The sequence below is a fragment of the Odontomachus brunneus genome, unplaced genomic scaffold (assembly GCF_010583005.1).
Source record: "Odontomachus brunneus isolate Ranch 3 - 2012 unplaced genomic scaffold, Obru_v1 Obru_scaffold_008, whole genome shotgun sequence".
NCBI classification, from domain to species: Eukaryota; Metazoa; Arthropoda; class Insecta; order Hymenoptera; family Formicidae; genus Odontomachus; species Odontomachus brunneus.
In genome coordinates, this window is record NW_022639458.1 from 1,695,703 (window position 1) to 1,712,201 (window position 16,499).

At 46.6% G+C, this 16,499-nt stretch overlaps 1 protein-coding gene across 7 annotated transcripts in view; it reads left to right on the plus strand.

Annotated features, from left to right (window-relative positions):
* The window catches only part of LOC116854145 (POU domain, class 6, transcription factor 2), a 158,176-nt gene that overhangs the window by 95,078 nt on the left and 46,599 nt on the right, over positions 1 to 16,499 (plus strand). The window contains exon 1 of one of the 7 annotated variants that reach the window (XM_032835775.1): positions 5,872 to 7,482. The exons of the other annotated variants lie outside the window; for them this stretch is intronic. Coding sequence (XP_032691666.1) covers positions 7,471 to 7,482 — 12 coding nt within the window. The 5' untranslated portion in view covers positions 5,872 to 7,470. Of the gene's footprint in view, positions 1 to 5,871; positions 7,483 to 16,499 lie in introns of those variants that run through there. 7 annotated transcript variants of the gene reach the window in all.

The following is a 16,499-nucleotide window of genomic DNA, read 5'->3' on the forward strand; positions in this document are numbered from 1 at the left end:
CTCTCTCTCTCTCTCTCTCTCTCTCTCTCTCTCTCTCTCTCTCTCTCTCTCTCTTTCTCTCTCTCTTCCTCTCTCTCTCCCCCCTTTCTTCCTCTTTCTCTCCTTCTGTTTCTCTCTCAGACACAAAGAACAAAAGGCTCGCTGCGCTATGGACTGCGACTTGCGGCCGCTCGTGCACAGAAATAAAAAGGAAACGGCCGCGCGCGGAGCTGACGCCTTTATTATTCGCCGCTTTAATTTAAGCGACGCTAGCCGTCCCGTCACGGTTGCAGGTGTGAATTAAGCTTGGAATAAGCAAGAGAGCGCCGCGGCCGCGTATCCTCCTCTTTCAGGAGGTGCGCGCGGCGATACGCGGCATAATTAAATGTGTGTTTTGATAAACGCGGGGAGAGCAACCCCCGCGCTCGTTCGCGACCTCGTGGCAAGAACCGACCGATGCGGTGCTCGCTCGTGCGACAAACTTTTGCGGAAGTGCTACGTTGCTACCAAATCGGGTCCGTCCTCCACCCTTGCGTTCAGCCGTACACCTACATCTACACTTGCGCCTCACGCACACGCGCGCATGTGCACGCTCCCGTGTTCTTTCTTGGTGTCTCTCTATCACCCACCTCCCCCCTCCTTCTCTGTCTTGCTCTCTCTTGCCTCCCTCGCTCACTTTCGTCGTCTTGCTCTGTCCTATCGTAGCGGGTGATAGGGATTTGTGTTAGGGAGCCGCACTGGCGGTGTTCTGGAAACTGCTGATTCGAAATTAACGAAAATTAATTGGCAACGTCGTGATATTAATTCCCGAGATTAATTCCCCGGGACGTAGTGCTAATTGATATCTCTCGGTGCCAGGAGCGAGCGAGATCGAGAGAGTAGGAGGGCGACGTTGCGAAGAGTGGGGTGATGGAGATGCTAACTGAGAGAAACGAGGATACACAGCAAGACGGGGAGGGGAAGAAGGGGAAGGAGATCAACAGCTTACGCGAACGCGGATACATCCGAACCGTTGAATTCTTAACGCCAAGATCGGTCTCTCGTCGTCGAGAAGAACCGAACGTCTCGCAGTTGTGTAGCTGAGCCGCGCGATCTCTCGAGCTCCTCTGTTCGTTTCCGGTTAAGGCTGTTGACGTTGAGGAAAGCATTCGTCCGGCGGACACTTTTATTGGCGGATAAGCCGCGCAGTCGTGGCGACAATTAAAGTTTAAAACTCGAGCGTCGTCAGTGTTTTACGCCGCTAAGAAGACAGTCCGGAGAGGAACTCGTAAAGCGTAATATAATTAAACATAAAAATATCCCGCGCGCGCGCACACCCACACACACACACAGCCCAGGCCCGGTTGGCTGGCTGAACGAGGCAAAGTGAATAAAAAGTGCTCTTTATTACAATGAGCTTTAATTAACGCGCGCGTTCCACGATGACTACTCGCATAGCGCACTTTCTCAACTTTAATTTACAGTGTCTGAAAGCAGCCCAGTGCCCGCGCGCTCGCGTTCGTTACGTCGTTGCCATAAAGCATAGACACATAATTATGCGGCGGCGCGCGGGGTGAACGAACGCGCGACGCTGATTCGTCCGGAGCATTAAACCTTTTTATGAAACTGGTCCTCTCCCTTCTTCAGCTTCTCAAGGACGCGAACGATACGTTTCCAAGTGGCGCATCGCGACCCTTTTGTCGCGGCTCTACCATATCGGCGCGATCATGAACATTTTCATACGCGCGCGGTGATTAACGAACGACTGTATCCCCATTTTATCGCAGACGATTGCGATCACAAGCACGCTTCTTCTCCTCCGAGGATAGCTTGCCGCTTCGTGTACATTGAGCCTCAATAAAGCCTTAACGTATGCTCAGCCAGAACTCATTAGTCCTTTTAATCGTACCCATCTTATCTGGACGTAACGCGATACAATGTAATATGTAATATCGAAATGACAAATTGACCGAATAATCAACTGTCATGTCGTGCACATGGAGAGAATATTGTAGCTTTTTTATTTTATATAAATTCTTTTAAATTTTATTATGTTTTCAGTAATGGAGGAATAGTCTGTCAGTAAAGTCTATCTTGCTAGAAATTACGCTAGAAACAAAGCTAATTTTTTACTAGCCCTTTTAATTTCTAAAATATAAACAGCACATATGAAATGGAAGGATAGTCAATTGCTGCAGAATGTCGACCTAATTTGCTAAAAAACAATAAATTTTGTAAAAGTAGACTTCAGTTCTCAAAACTCAAATAGCCCACACGAAATGAATGGGTAATAAATTATTGCATGTCGACCTACTCTTCGATTAGAATTCTATCGTAATTTTCATTGCAAATTCTGCCCAAGTATCCAATACAACACGTCAAATTAAAAAGACTATTTTGGTTCACGGGATACGTTGTCGCACTTGGTGCGTGTCGTGACGCACGAAGTAACAGAGCGGTATGGTATCTAAAAAATGAGCAGAAAAAAAAATTTCGCAAATTGCAAAGTGGAACATTTCGCAACGGCGACTGAAAGATATAAATTTGCGGGACTAGAAGGTTTACGGGTCGTCGTTGTCGATCGGCCGCGTCGATCGATGATACAGCTGTCCAGATATAAAACTCGACTCGGACCGTATCGCCGCGATGACTGCCGCGCACGTAGACGGAACAGAAGTTTGTCATATAGGGCAAGCGTATTCCCGATGCGTTTTGAAGTAATAAATTTGGTGGCGCCGGTTCGATGGTCGGCGTCAGGTTATGCGCGAAAGTTGGAATTTATGCGTGGTTGTTTATGATCGCCGAGTGATAAGAGATCTACGGCCGCATGACAAATGATCCCGTAATGAAAAGTGAAAGATACTGCACGTACCGCGGGCCGGCTGCATAAATTTCAATGATTTAATGCGTCGCCCGCGCGCGTGCTGCGCGCGGTATCCTCATTGAATACGGATCGATAAAACTTCGGTGCATCACTGGCGGTACTACTGCTACCCGCCGCGTTCGTTCGCGGCGATCGAGACGAAAAGTCATCGATCCTACATTGCAACGTTTATCGGCGGCCACAGCCGCCTCCACCGCCGCTGCTACCGCCGCCGCCGCCGCCACCACCACCACCACTGCCGTCGCCACGGTCGCCGCGCCGCACCGCGTCGCGTCGGGTCAAACGCGAATCCTGCATATTAACGTCGTATCGGATATTCCGCCGAGATACGTCTCGACCGATTGATGTGAAAAAGACCGTTTAAAGAGGCGCGCGATTTCAGATGCGTGTCCTGCGTGTAACCATTAATCGTCCGATTACGGAAAATCACGATGTCGATACGCGAGCAGCCGCCTCGCGATCCGAGTCACCTGTCTACCTGGAGAAAATTGCAACAGCATTTTTTTAATCTTTCTTTTGAACCATATAGAACTATGATCGAAATTACCATATTTTTGTTTAAAAATATTACGTGCATTGGCTTTTTACTACAAAATTATCGTGATTTGCTTGAATATTGTTTATATCGTATATATCAGGGTGGATCGTCAAATTTACTATAATAATTTATTCATTTACTTTTCAGCTGATGTTTCCCGGGGAACAAAACTCCATTATTTTGCTACAATATTTCCTCCGAGTAGAAATTTATCCCATGGTCCTGATCAAGTTGATGGCAAACAGTTATCTGCCTGTATACTTTTGTAAAAGGTGATGTTATTGAGTCTTAATTATTAATAAGGTATAACCCAGATAACTTCCGTGATTATTATGACATGAGACGATCACCTGATAGAGATCTCTACAATTTTGTCAATTATCTGTATGAGGCAAATATACCGCGCGTATTGAATTTTATCATCATTAAATTTACATCATAGAACAATGTAAACTTTTAATTATATTGATGCAACGATTAATTTACTGAAAGTTACAATCATATTTTCATATTACATTTTACATGACGATTGTTTTGAGCATATTTTGATCATTTTCTTCGTATTTCTTTCGTGTTTTTATGTCATCATTCTATGTGATGAATATGTATGTTACATAAGTGCCACAAGTTGCAACATATCAACATTTTAGCTAAATCGGCCGAGACTCCCATCTTCCATTGATTTAGTACGGGCTTCTTTCTAATCGGTCACGGCGCGGAATTGGCTAATCTCGGTAAGAAATCTCTGCTGCCGCGCGCGTGTTTTCGTGTGTTCTCACTTTAAGAGCGCGAGTCTTAACGGCGTAAATTCAGCCAGTATTCCGACATGAAATACACGCGATAAGGATAAAGGTGCGTTGTGCACAACGAGAATCCATGCGTTGATTTACACGAGATCGATATCCGTGGTAATTAAAATCACGCACGAGAATCAGTTCCATTAGCTCGATGATACGGGATGGTGAAGAAAAGGAAAACAAAAAAAGAAACAATAGCCCAGGCAACGTCGCGATTTTTATCGCACTTGTACTCGCGCGATAATCCGGAATCCCCCGGTGACACCGTGATCGTTAGCGAAACGATCTGGTCGTACGGCAATGACCACGTCGTAGCACGGAAATCGTCGTCAGAGCGGTCGATCGATGGCGAATAACGCTGGAAACGCTGGCTAGGCTCCGGTAGGTTAGGTAGGGTGCTTAGGTGTTACAATGATTATCCGAGAGGGACAGCGAAAGGTAATTATGCCCGATAGAATCGGCGGGCGGGAGCGAGAGCGAGGTATACTTTGCGCCGGTGAAGAAACAGAGACGGCAACGCTCGGTCGCACCAGCGCGACCGAGAAAGACGGCGAATCCTCGTAATTACCTCGAAGTGAGCTGCTTTCGGCTCACCCGTGCCTTCGAAACTTCGGGAATAAATAGCGTTCCGTATTACCGGTTCCGCGTTACGGGGTCAACGGAAAGACTCTCGCCGAAGTCGAGAGAGTGCCATCGTCAATCGCCACGATCGATCGATTCGGCTCGATCTCCGGCTGAGCCGAATTAGACTCCCTCGGTTGTCGTAAAATTCACGCGAACGTCGCGTGCCTCGCTCGCCGGCCCACCAGGCGTGTAAAATTTATTTCGATTAAGTACCCCGCTCGCGCGCACACACTGAGAGTACCGGGCGTGCTGTTGCGAGATCGGTCGTAGCGCGAAACACGATGATAATTCCGTCGGAAGTTAAACGGCCCGGATCTTAACATGGCGTTTCCTGATTTCCCACCGCCGCATCGCGGCGCGGCGCGGCGCCGCCGACTCGGAAACGGAACGTAATGAAACTTTATTTTCGCGTGCTTTGCGAGGGACGCGAGATTGCGAGGCGCGGGATGGACCCCGCCCGTCTTCACGAAGACGCCGGCCCCCGCGTTGCGCCTCCAACTTTAAACGGATGTTAATGATTGCAAATGACTCGGGTGAAATGGCCGTCGTCGTTGAGAGTAATGGGATTCTTTACGAGGCGATTATTGACCCGCTTTCCTAGTTGTAGAAAAGGTGACGATAATAGAGCGTCTATAGGGACGACGACGTTCGGCCTCGGCCTCACTTTTCCCCTCTCTCTCTCTCTCTCTCTCTCTCTCTCTCTCTCTCTCTCTGTCGCCGTTGCTCTGTCGTCGGTTAAGATTTAATCCGTTAATCTATTCCCGTAATAAGGAATCCATAATGAGTCGAAGCGGATATCTATATCGTGCTGGAGAAGGGTCGAGCACGGTTACGTGAACGAGGATGGCGACAGAGAGACGAACAGAGCGATGAAAAGAGAGAGAGAGACAGGGTGATGGAGCTAAAGCGCGAGAGCGAGAAAGGGAGAGAGGGGCCAGAAAGTGTAAGAGAGAGAGAGAGAGTGAGCGGGAAGAGAGGTACGGAGGAAGGGTGGTTGTAAAGGGGGAAAGACGGCGGATGGGATTGGTGGGGCAAAGCTATTGGGTGGGGGGTTAATTAAGCCGTCCTAATATAACTTCTCCTCGGCCCCCCCGAGTTATCGAGTATTATTCCGCAAATGTGTCGACCTCAAAGACAATGCCATTCCGGGAAAATTTATTTGTGTCGCTGTACAACACAGTCTCTCTCCTTCTCCCCCCACCTCGAAACAAACCCGACGAAACTTCTGCCAGCTCGCGCAACTTAATTAAACCGACCGTGGCCTCGGTCCTGCACGAAGTGTCGAGCTCCAGTCGTTGTTCCTTTTTTTTTCTCTCTCCTTCCTTGTGACCGCGTGCTTCGCGCTAGCCTATGTCACCCCCGTTGCTGTCGTGGCACCTTTTCTTCTACGACCGAGTTTTTCGCGAAACATTTTTGTCGGGCTCGTGCATTTTTGCGAGCGGATAAAGTCGAATCGAAAGCGAGCGAAATCGAGCGCGCGATCCGCAGAAAATTCTTCCTCATTCTTGTTGGCAGATAACGGTTATTTAGATATGCGGGTTTCGTTGAACGCGGTGCCATCGTGGCCGTTGGCGGTAATTATGGCTCGACGTTTTCCCCGACAGCACCAAGTCAGCCGCCGTGAAGAAGCTTCCCAGAAATCATCAGCGCGACCGACCACTCGACACATGTTAAGAGATCCCACTTGCCATTTGTCGGTGACGCGAGAGGTGGAAAGGAGAGAGAGATGAAGAGATAGAGAGATAGATAGAGAGAAATTGAGAAAGAGAGAGAGAGAGAGAGAGAGAGAGAGAGAGATGTCGAGGAATAAATTATTATTGCTCTGGTAAATCCGGTCAATCTCGTGGACGGACTACAATGCGTGACGATGACGGCCAAAGCCTCCAACCGGCATAATAGAGATGCATGGGAGTGCGTTAATCCACAGAGACCACCGCGGTACTTGACGCTTCTTCTCGTAAAAGAGTTCCCCTCCTTCGTTTAGAATCGCGAGCTCAAGTCGAATAGCACGAAACGCCGTTACACCCACGTCCCTCTTTCTCTTTTTTCTATTTGTCTTTTTGTCTTTTATCCCTTCTCTTTCTATCTCTCGTTGTTCCACTTGTTATCTCGTTCCAATACTACGAACCTACCTTGTTATTTTTTATTGATATTTCTGTTATTTTTGTTATTCGACTGTTAATTCCATTTTACGTCAATCCGTTCATTTAAAACTTGTATTTTTGTCATATAAGCATTGACAATGTTTTTTACGTTTCCATTTATATCTTGTCGAGGGAATATTTATTCCGTTAATGCTATCGCGTCTGCTTGGTTGGTATACTATTAGGGAATTGTTTTCATTTCGAGTAAATTCATTATTATTGAAGTCGCGAGAGAAAAATACAAGAAGCGTTAATAACGGTGACGGTCATGAAAATACGATGACGATGATAATGGGGTGATAATTGAAAGAACGCACGCCAGCCGTGCTGAACGCATTTCCGTAACATAAGGCGCAGAAAAATTATGATTTGAGATTATAGATTAGATCAGTATTCTCTCTTGCAGCGCGCGATGTTATCGTTTGACCCGTTTGACACGATGATGGAGAAGGAGAGAGACGTGAGAGAGGAGATAAAACGCAGAGGAGTGCATAACGCGGGGAGATAAAGAGACAGGGAAACAAAATGATTAAAGCGGTGAGCGCTCACTAAAATCGTTGACTTTAATTTATGTAGATTGTATGAATTGTTCTAAGGAATTTTTTTAGCGAATTCTTCGGGACAAGATTGCGAGTCACGAATCAAATCGAACGGGACGATGTTTTTTTTCTCTACGCGTGCGAGCATTATGATATTAAAATAATATGATACGTTTACACACGAAAATAGAGTGCAGTATAAAAATAGAATTTTTTTTTATAAATATACAATATGCTAAATAGTATTCTTGAATTGAATTCGCATTGTTGTCTCACTGTTGCTTCATAACCTTCCTCCGTGAAAATCAGATTATTAACATTAGCGAAATAATATTTGAGAAGTGGGATTATATGCGTGATTACGGTTCAACATGTTTATGCAAAAATGATAATTGCATTACTCGATAGATTACTTACGGACTTAATCACACGTAATTTGCGGAAGAAATAATTTTATTCCGGGAAGTATTATTATTCGCGGCGACCGATTTCTACGGAGTCCTTGAGTTATACAATCCGAGAGCCAAGTAAGATCATTAGCAGATGCCTCGGTGTTAATGAGCATAATTCTAGATGTTCCAACGATACTACAACGCTCGTGGCTTTCTGCTAAGACGATTATTCCCGGTGCTCGGTGCTCGCGCGCGCGCACGGCGGTAATAACCAAGAATATGCACGTAAGTAGGCGCTATCCGATATGGTTTACGTAGAAAAAGGCTCGCGCAGAATTCTTCCCTCATCGAGATCGTAACGGGACATCAATGACAAATCGTTTTTGCACGATCTGTTGATATAATCTCCACTTATATCAAGACATTATCTCTAATCTTTTTATAAGCCTAATTAGAAAAATCTGCGACTAGCAATTACGTTCTCTTCTCCTTGATAAGAAAATATTTTTCGAAAATCTTCGGAATATGAACATGACAATTATCTGAATATGATAATTGCCTGAAAAATGAAATTGCGAGAAAAGTGACGAAATGTAACGTTAAAGCAGTAATTAAATATATCTGTAATTTTCATTATATGAGTCACACATTTAGAATGTAAATTCAGAATTAAGTTTAAACTGTTGAAACGTACCAAATAATTGTTAGAACAAAATTTAAATATGAATTTAAACTTACTATTGAAAAATCGATCTTTACCGAATCACATTTTTTCACATTAATATAAACACACCATATTACATCATTAAAAAGAATGGAGGGCCTATAAGAGCTGTACATTAGAATTTAGTGCGCTAAATAACTTTATAAACAATTATTTTTCTAAAATCTACCACCTTTACATTAATAACACAAACGTTTCGGTTCCGCTTTGGATCCTCTTCAGTGTGAATTACACGTTAGATACATTGGCTGACTGAAAGTCACTGGCTAATTAAAAGGCTCATAAGCTACATTTAGAAACACTTTATCAACAAAGGAAAGTTTAAAGTAAGGATCATAATATTTGGTCGTTGAAGAATAAAACGTCTCTGTGGTCTCTGTCCGATTTGAAATTTTGATTCTACTTTCAACCTCACTATTCCATTCAACACTTTTTTTGACGCTGAAAAAAAGTGAAAAGAGAAATTCCGAATATATTAAAGTCAAAATAGGAGTAAATAGTATCATTAGAATTAAACCTACTTTGCTAACTTATCTCTTACTGTGTTGTAAAATTCAAGGTTTAACATAAGGCCAAAATTTCGACTCGAGTGGTCTCATGCAAGTCAAGCTATTGAAAATTATAGTAAATTGTATCATAATAAGTTATTTAGCACACAGCTTTTATAAATCCTTTGTTCTTCATTTTTTATTATATATCATAGATCCTTTGATATTTCATATCGAGTTACATCATTGAATATATTACATGATTCACACGTGTACCAATGATTGGCAGTTTTGGTACAATTCGTACCAAAACGTACCAATTCGTACCAATACAAAACATTCAAGCATTTTTAGCCGTTAACACTCATCGATCGTGCTCTCTTTCATCGCTTTTTCCGTATAATTCTTTCCGTTTAACCTCGAGTAAAACGGAATCTCGTTAGTCCCACCGTTCGCGCAAACTAGCAAATTTTGGGTGGCTACGACGCAAGACGTCGTACGTAAGATTAAGTACACTTTAATTATATCACCAGGCAGCATTTGACACCCACCGCTTATATAATTGTCTTTAGGTTGCGGTTCTAGAGGACTCGGAATCTCGTTAGCTAATCTCACAGTCGGTTATCTCCCCACCTCTCTCGCTCTCTTTCGCGCCATCTCCGCTTTCTCGTTCTTTCTCTCTCTTCCCCTCTCTCTCACTCTCTTTCTCTCGTCATGTCTCCCAGACGAGTTAATTTCCATCTCTTTGATTTTTGGCAACCTCCAGAAATTCCATCGTCCCCAACACTTTCCACGAAGCACGCGCCCGTTTTCCGCCCTCGTCGAACCTTTTCAGCGGATTTCTGCACCTGCCGGCAAAAGCGGCTCGAATAGGCGCGCGTGACACTTTACGCCGGGATTTTACGTGAACGGCGTGACTGCGGACCGATCTAATAAAGTCCCTCTTAGAACGGGCTAACATTATTCCGCTCTTTGACGTTTGCACCTAGTCGGCGTCGCGGCGGCTTACTTTGCAGTCCGCGCACGCGATTCTGCGAAACGCGACGCCTTAAAGGCACAGGCGCGCTCACCTTTGCGCGCAGCTATGTGTTTCACTTTTAATTTCTCGCCTGCACGATATCTAATTACCGCGTATCCAGCGAAGCGACCTTCCAAGGAAACGCGATGGAGGAAGGAATGAGGAGGGAGGCAAGGAGAGGCAAGCAGTTTTGTGTATGTGTGTACGCGATTTCGTGTCACCAGCACTGTTCGTCGGTGCCAGTACCTGCCGCCGAGGGTACTCGCGTGCCACAAACTCGAGAACAATTGTGCCTTTAGCTCCCTCATTTTCCATTTGGTGTAAAAGATTACAATTGTTTCTAGCGAAGGATGATTTGATCGTAGAAGAGCGCTTTGATATTTGGAAGTAGCTCGATTGTATTCTGTCTGTCGATAAATTCGTTCGTGAATACCGAAGAATCGAGGACAGACGAGCGCGTGTCTCGTAGAAGACGTTCAATCGTCGTACGACATAAACTTGTTACAACGCCGAGTTTTCGACATTTAATTATTTCGTCAGGCAATTCCGATCGTTGGAATATTTTCGAGCTGAAATTTTGATACTGCTTTCAATCTCAATATTCTATTTAACACCTACTTTGATACTTTGAAGTCTACATCGATCTCCTTTGATTTTATTTAAATTACTAACTTTACTGACAGATCTTTTTTTAAGACTTATAGGTAGTATTTCTTGTTATTTAGAGTATGACTTAATGACATTAAGTATGACTTTAGTTTCCATATGTATTAATACATTGATCTTTTTCAGAATATAGAGGTGTTAAAAAATTCAGGTCAAAAGAGTAGAGCTGACATTTCGAATTGAAAATATGAATTTTGATCTTACTTACGACCTCAATGTTCCATTTGATGTTCACTTTAGTATTCTGAAGCACTTAGTATTCTTACATTAACCTCTTTTGATTCCATTTAACCTACTAGCTTTAACGAGACGTTCTTCTTAAAATCTATAATTGATATTTTATGTATTTTCTGGAATTTAGCGGTTCTAAATTGGATTTCAGTTTCCACATTTGTAAGAAACATTGATTCTTCAGAATATATAGAATATTCAGAATATTCAGAATATATAGAATATATAGACGTCAGAAAGCTCGAGTCGAAAGGACTAATATTTTGGACTCGGCGCGAAAACGGGAATCCGCTGAAGTAACGACTGTTCTCGCGGTCTCTGCTGAACGATGGGCGCGAATTTTGTGCGTGTAAGAGCGGAGACATCGGCAGGGTCGCTCGGCATCGGCCAGGACGACACTCTTGGCAATTTCTCGCCGCCACCCTGTCGTTTCCAACGAACGATCAGGGGCCGCGAAGCCTCACGGTACTATCGATCATTTGGCAGGCCTCATAATTAGCAATTAACTATATCCATTAGGCGGTGATATAATTACCATGTGCTCCTACTACCGACGCTTAACCCGCCGTCTGCTCGGCGGACGCTGCGAGGGGCTGATTTTCGCGGCATTAGCAGGTACATCACGATAATTATACGATCGATTATTCTAGGAGACGAGAAGGGTGCAGAGCGGCGAAGGGGCCGACGAAAATTGCTCCCCTCGACTCTCCGCCGTTCGCCTTAGCCGTGGTAAACTTGCCTGGCTTCGACTCGGATCGACCCAACCTATTTTCGATAATTCAAGGTCCTTCCATCGGGATCCGTATCTACACGCGCGAATTATTCCGCGAACTTACGTATTCTACATCGATCTGATTACACACACTGATACACGCACCTACCCATCCACACATACACGCACAGTCGCGATCCCAGAATGTAACAATGACTCGGCGGTATCGGTAGACGATTATACGCGATAATGTTTTGTAGGATCCCTCCCCGACAAGGAGATCGCTTTTATTTGTCTTGCGCACGCGCAAGTTAATTATCGTAAAGATCGATACACTGTAGGCAGAAGAAGGAAATTAGATTGTTGCGACGTCAAGATCACGATCGCGTTGATCTTGATCCGCGCGATGGCGACCGGGGGCCAATTTGAGAAAGTTGAGAATGCATGACCGTGCTATACATATTCGCGCGCTTATTTACGAGCTCGTTATCTCAGTGATATTATTAACGACCCTCGCCGCCCCGACTTGTTACGAGTTGTATACTTTGCGGTCACGCATTTCGCCGACGTATGAATAATACAGTGTGATCCGAATCAAAGTGCACAGCGCGGGGTGCGCAAGTGTGGTGCAGGTCGATCGGTCAGCTTTGCGCGAACTCTACGGATTTTCTTGGCCAGTGCCGCGCGACTCCCCGAATCTATCTCCTTGCCGCGCGGAAAGGAAATTTAATCACTCGGAGGCCGGGGGCGGCAACGCATGTGCGGGGAATTATCCGCACGAGACACACGGCCGCTCGCACACGGTGGCCGCATCGGTGAAAGTTTCAGGTTCGGTAATTATTATCGTGGGATTGGTATAACCGTTGATTATGGCTATTATGAACTGTCGGGTAAATATAAGAAGGTAGGGCGCGGGTAGGTAGTTGGAATTAGTGGGCTAGGATCGGCCTAGAACTATCTTGGATGCCGCTGATTGCGGAATTAGAATTTATATGGATCGCCGCACGCGAGCCAGTGGCTCTCATCCAGTCGACGGTAGCGGCGGGTGTATATTCGACCGGCTAAGCGGCCGGTTCGCGTTTAATTTCGATATACCGCTTCATTCGGTGAACGAGATCAGCGATTAATGTGGCGCGATGATGCGCCCGCCCATCACGGGCACCCACTCCGCTGCGTTCCGGCTGCGACAAAATTGTTACGCGCACCCGTGCAAATTATTTAACCGATTTATCCGCCCACACGCGCTATCCTATCCCTCTACGGTCGGCCACGCGGGGAACTCGAGCGCGCTTCGCTCGGATCCTTCGAAATGCGCGCGCTTTTAGCCTCTTTCTCGACAGTGGTCGATAAGAAGATTGCCGGTGTGCTCGCTCGATAAGACATTCATTCCGTGGAATCGATATCCTCGCACGCATTTATCGCGGGCCACCGCCGCGGCAACTATTTACGATCGAAATAACGCATTGCATATAACAGATCGAAATAACGCATTGCATATAACAGATCGAGCGTGTTAATTATTGCGATCGTATTTTCGAGCGCGTCGCACGACACGACACTCGTAACGACATAGGGATCGTTGGACTTGATTAGGTACCGACCGGCTCGTATAATATTTGTCATCGACTTTCTTCGAATGCGAGATCCGCGCTACGTTCGATTCTCCTATGCATATGTAAGAGCCGTGCCCGGCACTCGAATTGATGAAATTCCCAACATTAATTGTATCACAATGGTAATTGAATCTGCGGAGCGCCGTCTATTTGAACAATAGTTGGTTATATTATGTAGATTTGCCGTCGTAGCCTCATACCCCGCCATCCAGATTCGCCTCTCACCCCCTCTCTCTCTCTCCATCCCCTTCGTCGTCGTCGTCGACCTCCTCCTCCTCCTCCTCCTCCTCCTCCCCACTACCCTCCCCCCTTTCGCCTCCTTCTTCCACCAGCGGTGGAACCCCCCTCGGTCTCACCCCTTTCGCGACGACGGTTGCCGCAGCACCGCCTAGCTGTTTAAACACAGACGATATCTGAACTACCAGAACTAACGTACGGAGTTAGCCCGGGTTAGGTGCTTCGACTACGGTCGCCATTATCATAATTGCACGCGGAGTTCCTTCGACGAAACTCGGTTGACCCGCTGCAACGGGAATAGTCGACGATTTCGTCGATGACCTGGAATTCTGCTATCCAAGATCGTAAGGGTGGAAAACGCCGTCCGGCAAGATAAGGCTGCGCGCGCGTCGCGACAGATAAAAATTGGTGCGTTACGTTAATGACGTATTAGCGATGTCTTATTGGCGCAAGTAATTTTCTTCCCTTCGCGCGGGAACGCGAACTCTTTATCTGAAACTCAATTATAGGACACCGTTTAAAATTGAACATTCAAAGAGCCGCCTTTAATTAAATTCCAGAAGTGTAGCGGAATTTTATTTTTCAATTAATTTACAGCGCGGATTGCCCCGGTCGCGGCGACTTTATATACCGCTTAATTTCTCCGAGCTACTTAACATTTATAATCAAAATCCCGCGACTACGGCGATAACGGCGTCGGATATTAAATCTTCAGGGAGTTTGTGCGCATATTCTCAAGAGCGAACGCGGAAGGGCGAAATCGGAGTCGCAGGACGCCGCGGAGAATTCCCTCCCCCCAAAACTTACTCTCTCTCTCTCTCTCTCTCTCTCTCTCTCTCTCTCTCTCTCTCTCTCTGGCCGAAAGAGCAAAGGCTTATTTATCGGCCGTGAATATCTCAGCGATCGTCTCTAAACTCTGTCGCGCGACGCCGGCTGGTCGGTTCGTGAAAATGATACGACATCGGCTCACAGGTCGACACCTTCGTTAATCGGTCACGTTGGGACTATCAGGGCGACGGGTTCGACCGTGCGCTACGATATGCCCTGGGTGACGACTGAGGGACGGACCTGTGACGATATTAGGGACGTGTTACGTTTGCCGAGGGAACCCTCCGGGGACAACAAAAGGACCACACGCACCGGGACGTACCAATGGACAACGTTATATTGCGCTGAAATTGCTCTCGCTCGTCGACGGGCTTGAATCTTCGCCGAAGAGTTCGCTGGGAAATTTTTTCCAAGAGGACACATTCGCGCCGATTGTCTCGACTTTGGCGCGAATCGAAAAGTCGATTTTCTCTCTCTCTCTCTCTCTCTCTCTTGCACGCACGAAGACGTGATTAGAAGTCGCGATTCTTCATCACCACCGCGATGCGACACTTGAAATTAGCGTAGCGACGTTAATATTGCGTACGGGCAAAACGTTTTGGCGCACGACGAGTGACGAAAAGCGATTAAACGTATACATATTAAATCACGTTTTCCCGCGCGGAGAGATATATTACTTCGGTATTCTCTCCGACCAAGAGAGAGACAGGATAGGTGGCAACGCGCTGGAAGTGCGCTCGCCTCTCGCTGTTTGATGTGTGACCGTAGCCGGGTGTAGGTATAGGTTACACGAGCACGGCGGTCCAAATTTCGAGGATTCTGGTAGCTTTTGACGCCCACCCTGGCATTACTCGGACTCGTGTTAGGCCAGGGCCAGTCGACGTACGATCGCCCGATGTGCACGGACTTTGCTCGGTGGCGATGGTGTTCTCCCACTGCTGAGTTGGTAGCCCTGCCCGCCTGTGCCTGCCTGCCACCACCTCATTTGAATTTCTAATTAGGAAACCTCCATGCAATTATTGGATTAATGTAAATTACGAGAGCTGGCTCGGTCTCCGCCACCGCTACCGCCACCGCCGCGCAAGGGTGGAGCTGTCTCTCTCTCTCTCCCTCTCTCTCTCTCTCTCTCTTTCTCTCTCTCTCCGCTCCCTCCTCTTCTCTCCGTCTCTGTTTCTCCCTCTCTTCTCTTTCATTCTCTCCCTTCGACTCTACACCTCTCTCTCTCGCTCGAACGCACTTTGCCGATCCACCTCGTTCTATCCTCCTGTCGCGATCTCTCTTCTTCTCGCGTCGTCTCTCTTCCAACGCCGTTCTTCTCCTCCGCTCTCGGCTCTCCCTTCCTTCGTCGAGGCTCAGCGGGGGTTGGGGATAATTAAAATCCGTTGATTAATATGTAAATTTAATAAGATTACTGTACTAGGAATGCCCGCTGCAGACAAGCGACTGTACCTCGGCTCCTTGTATCGAGGAACGAGGGTGCGCACTGCTGTAGCCTTTGATTGTCACTCAACCAGACAAGCGGTACTTTCCTTGTTGGAGGAAGGGGGGAGGGGGTCACCTCCCTTTCCTCGAAGCCGCTCGAGCATTTGGACGGGTGCGTTTACCGCAAAACTCCTCCGATCGCGCCTTTTCGAATTACTTGTTCCCCTCTGTTGAGCCAAGTGACGTAATTTGTGCGACACATATCACGTATATCGCGCTAAATACTCTGCTCCTCTCTCGTCGTTTCCCATCCCCTTCATTCTACGATGTCAGCAAAGACGACACTATCGCACCGTCATTTTTTTTCACCGTGTCGCACCTATCGCCCGCGTCTCACCGTCGTAAACTCATGCAATACACGACGGTCGATTTGCCCGCAGCTTCGCGAGTTGCATTTCGCGCTTCGAAAGAGCATCCCTTTATCCGTCACGGCGGCGACCCGCAGCCACGCACGTCCACGAAAAAAGGACCGAAGGGCTGTAGAACGCAAGGGGCGATGAAGGGGCGGTGTAGGTACGCGAAGGACGCGCCCGACGACAGGCAATTTTTATCCTCGCGTCGACACCGGCACCGGTTAAAAATACAATTTGAAAAATCCAACAATGCCGCCCAATTCGCGCGAAA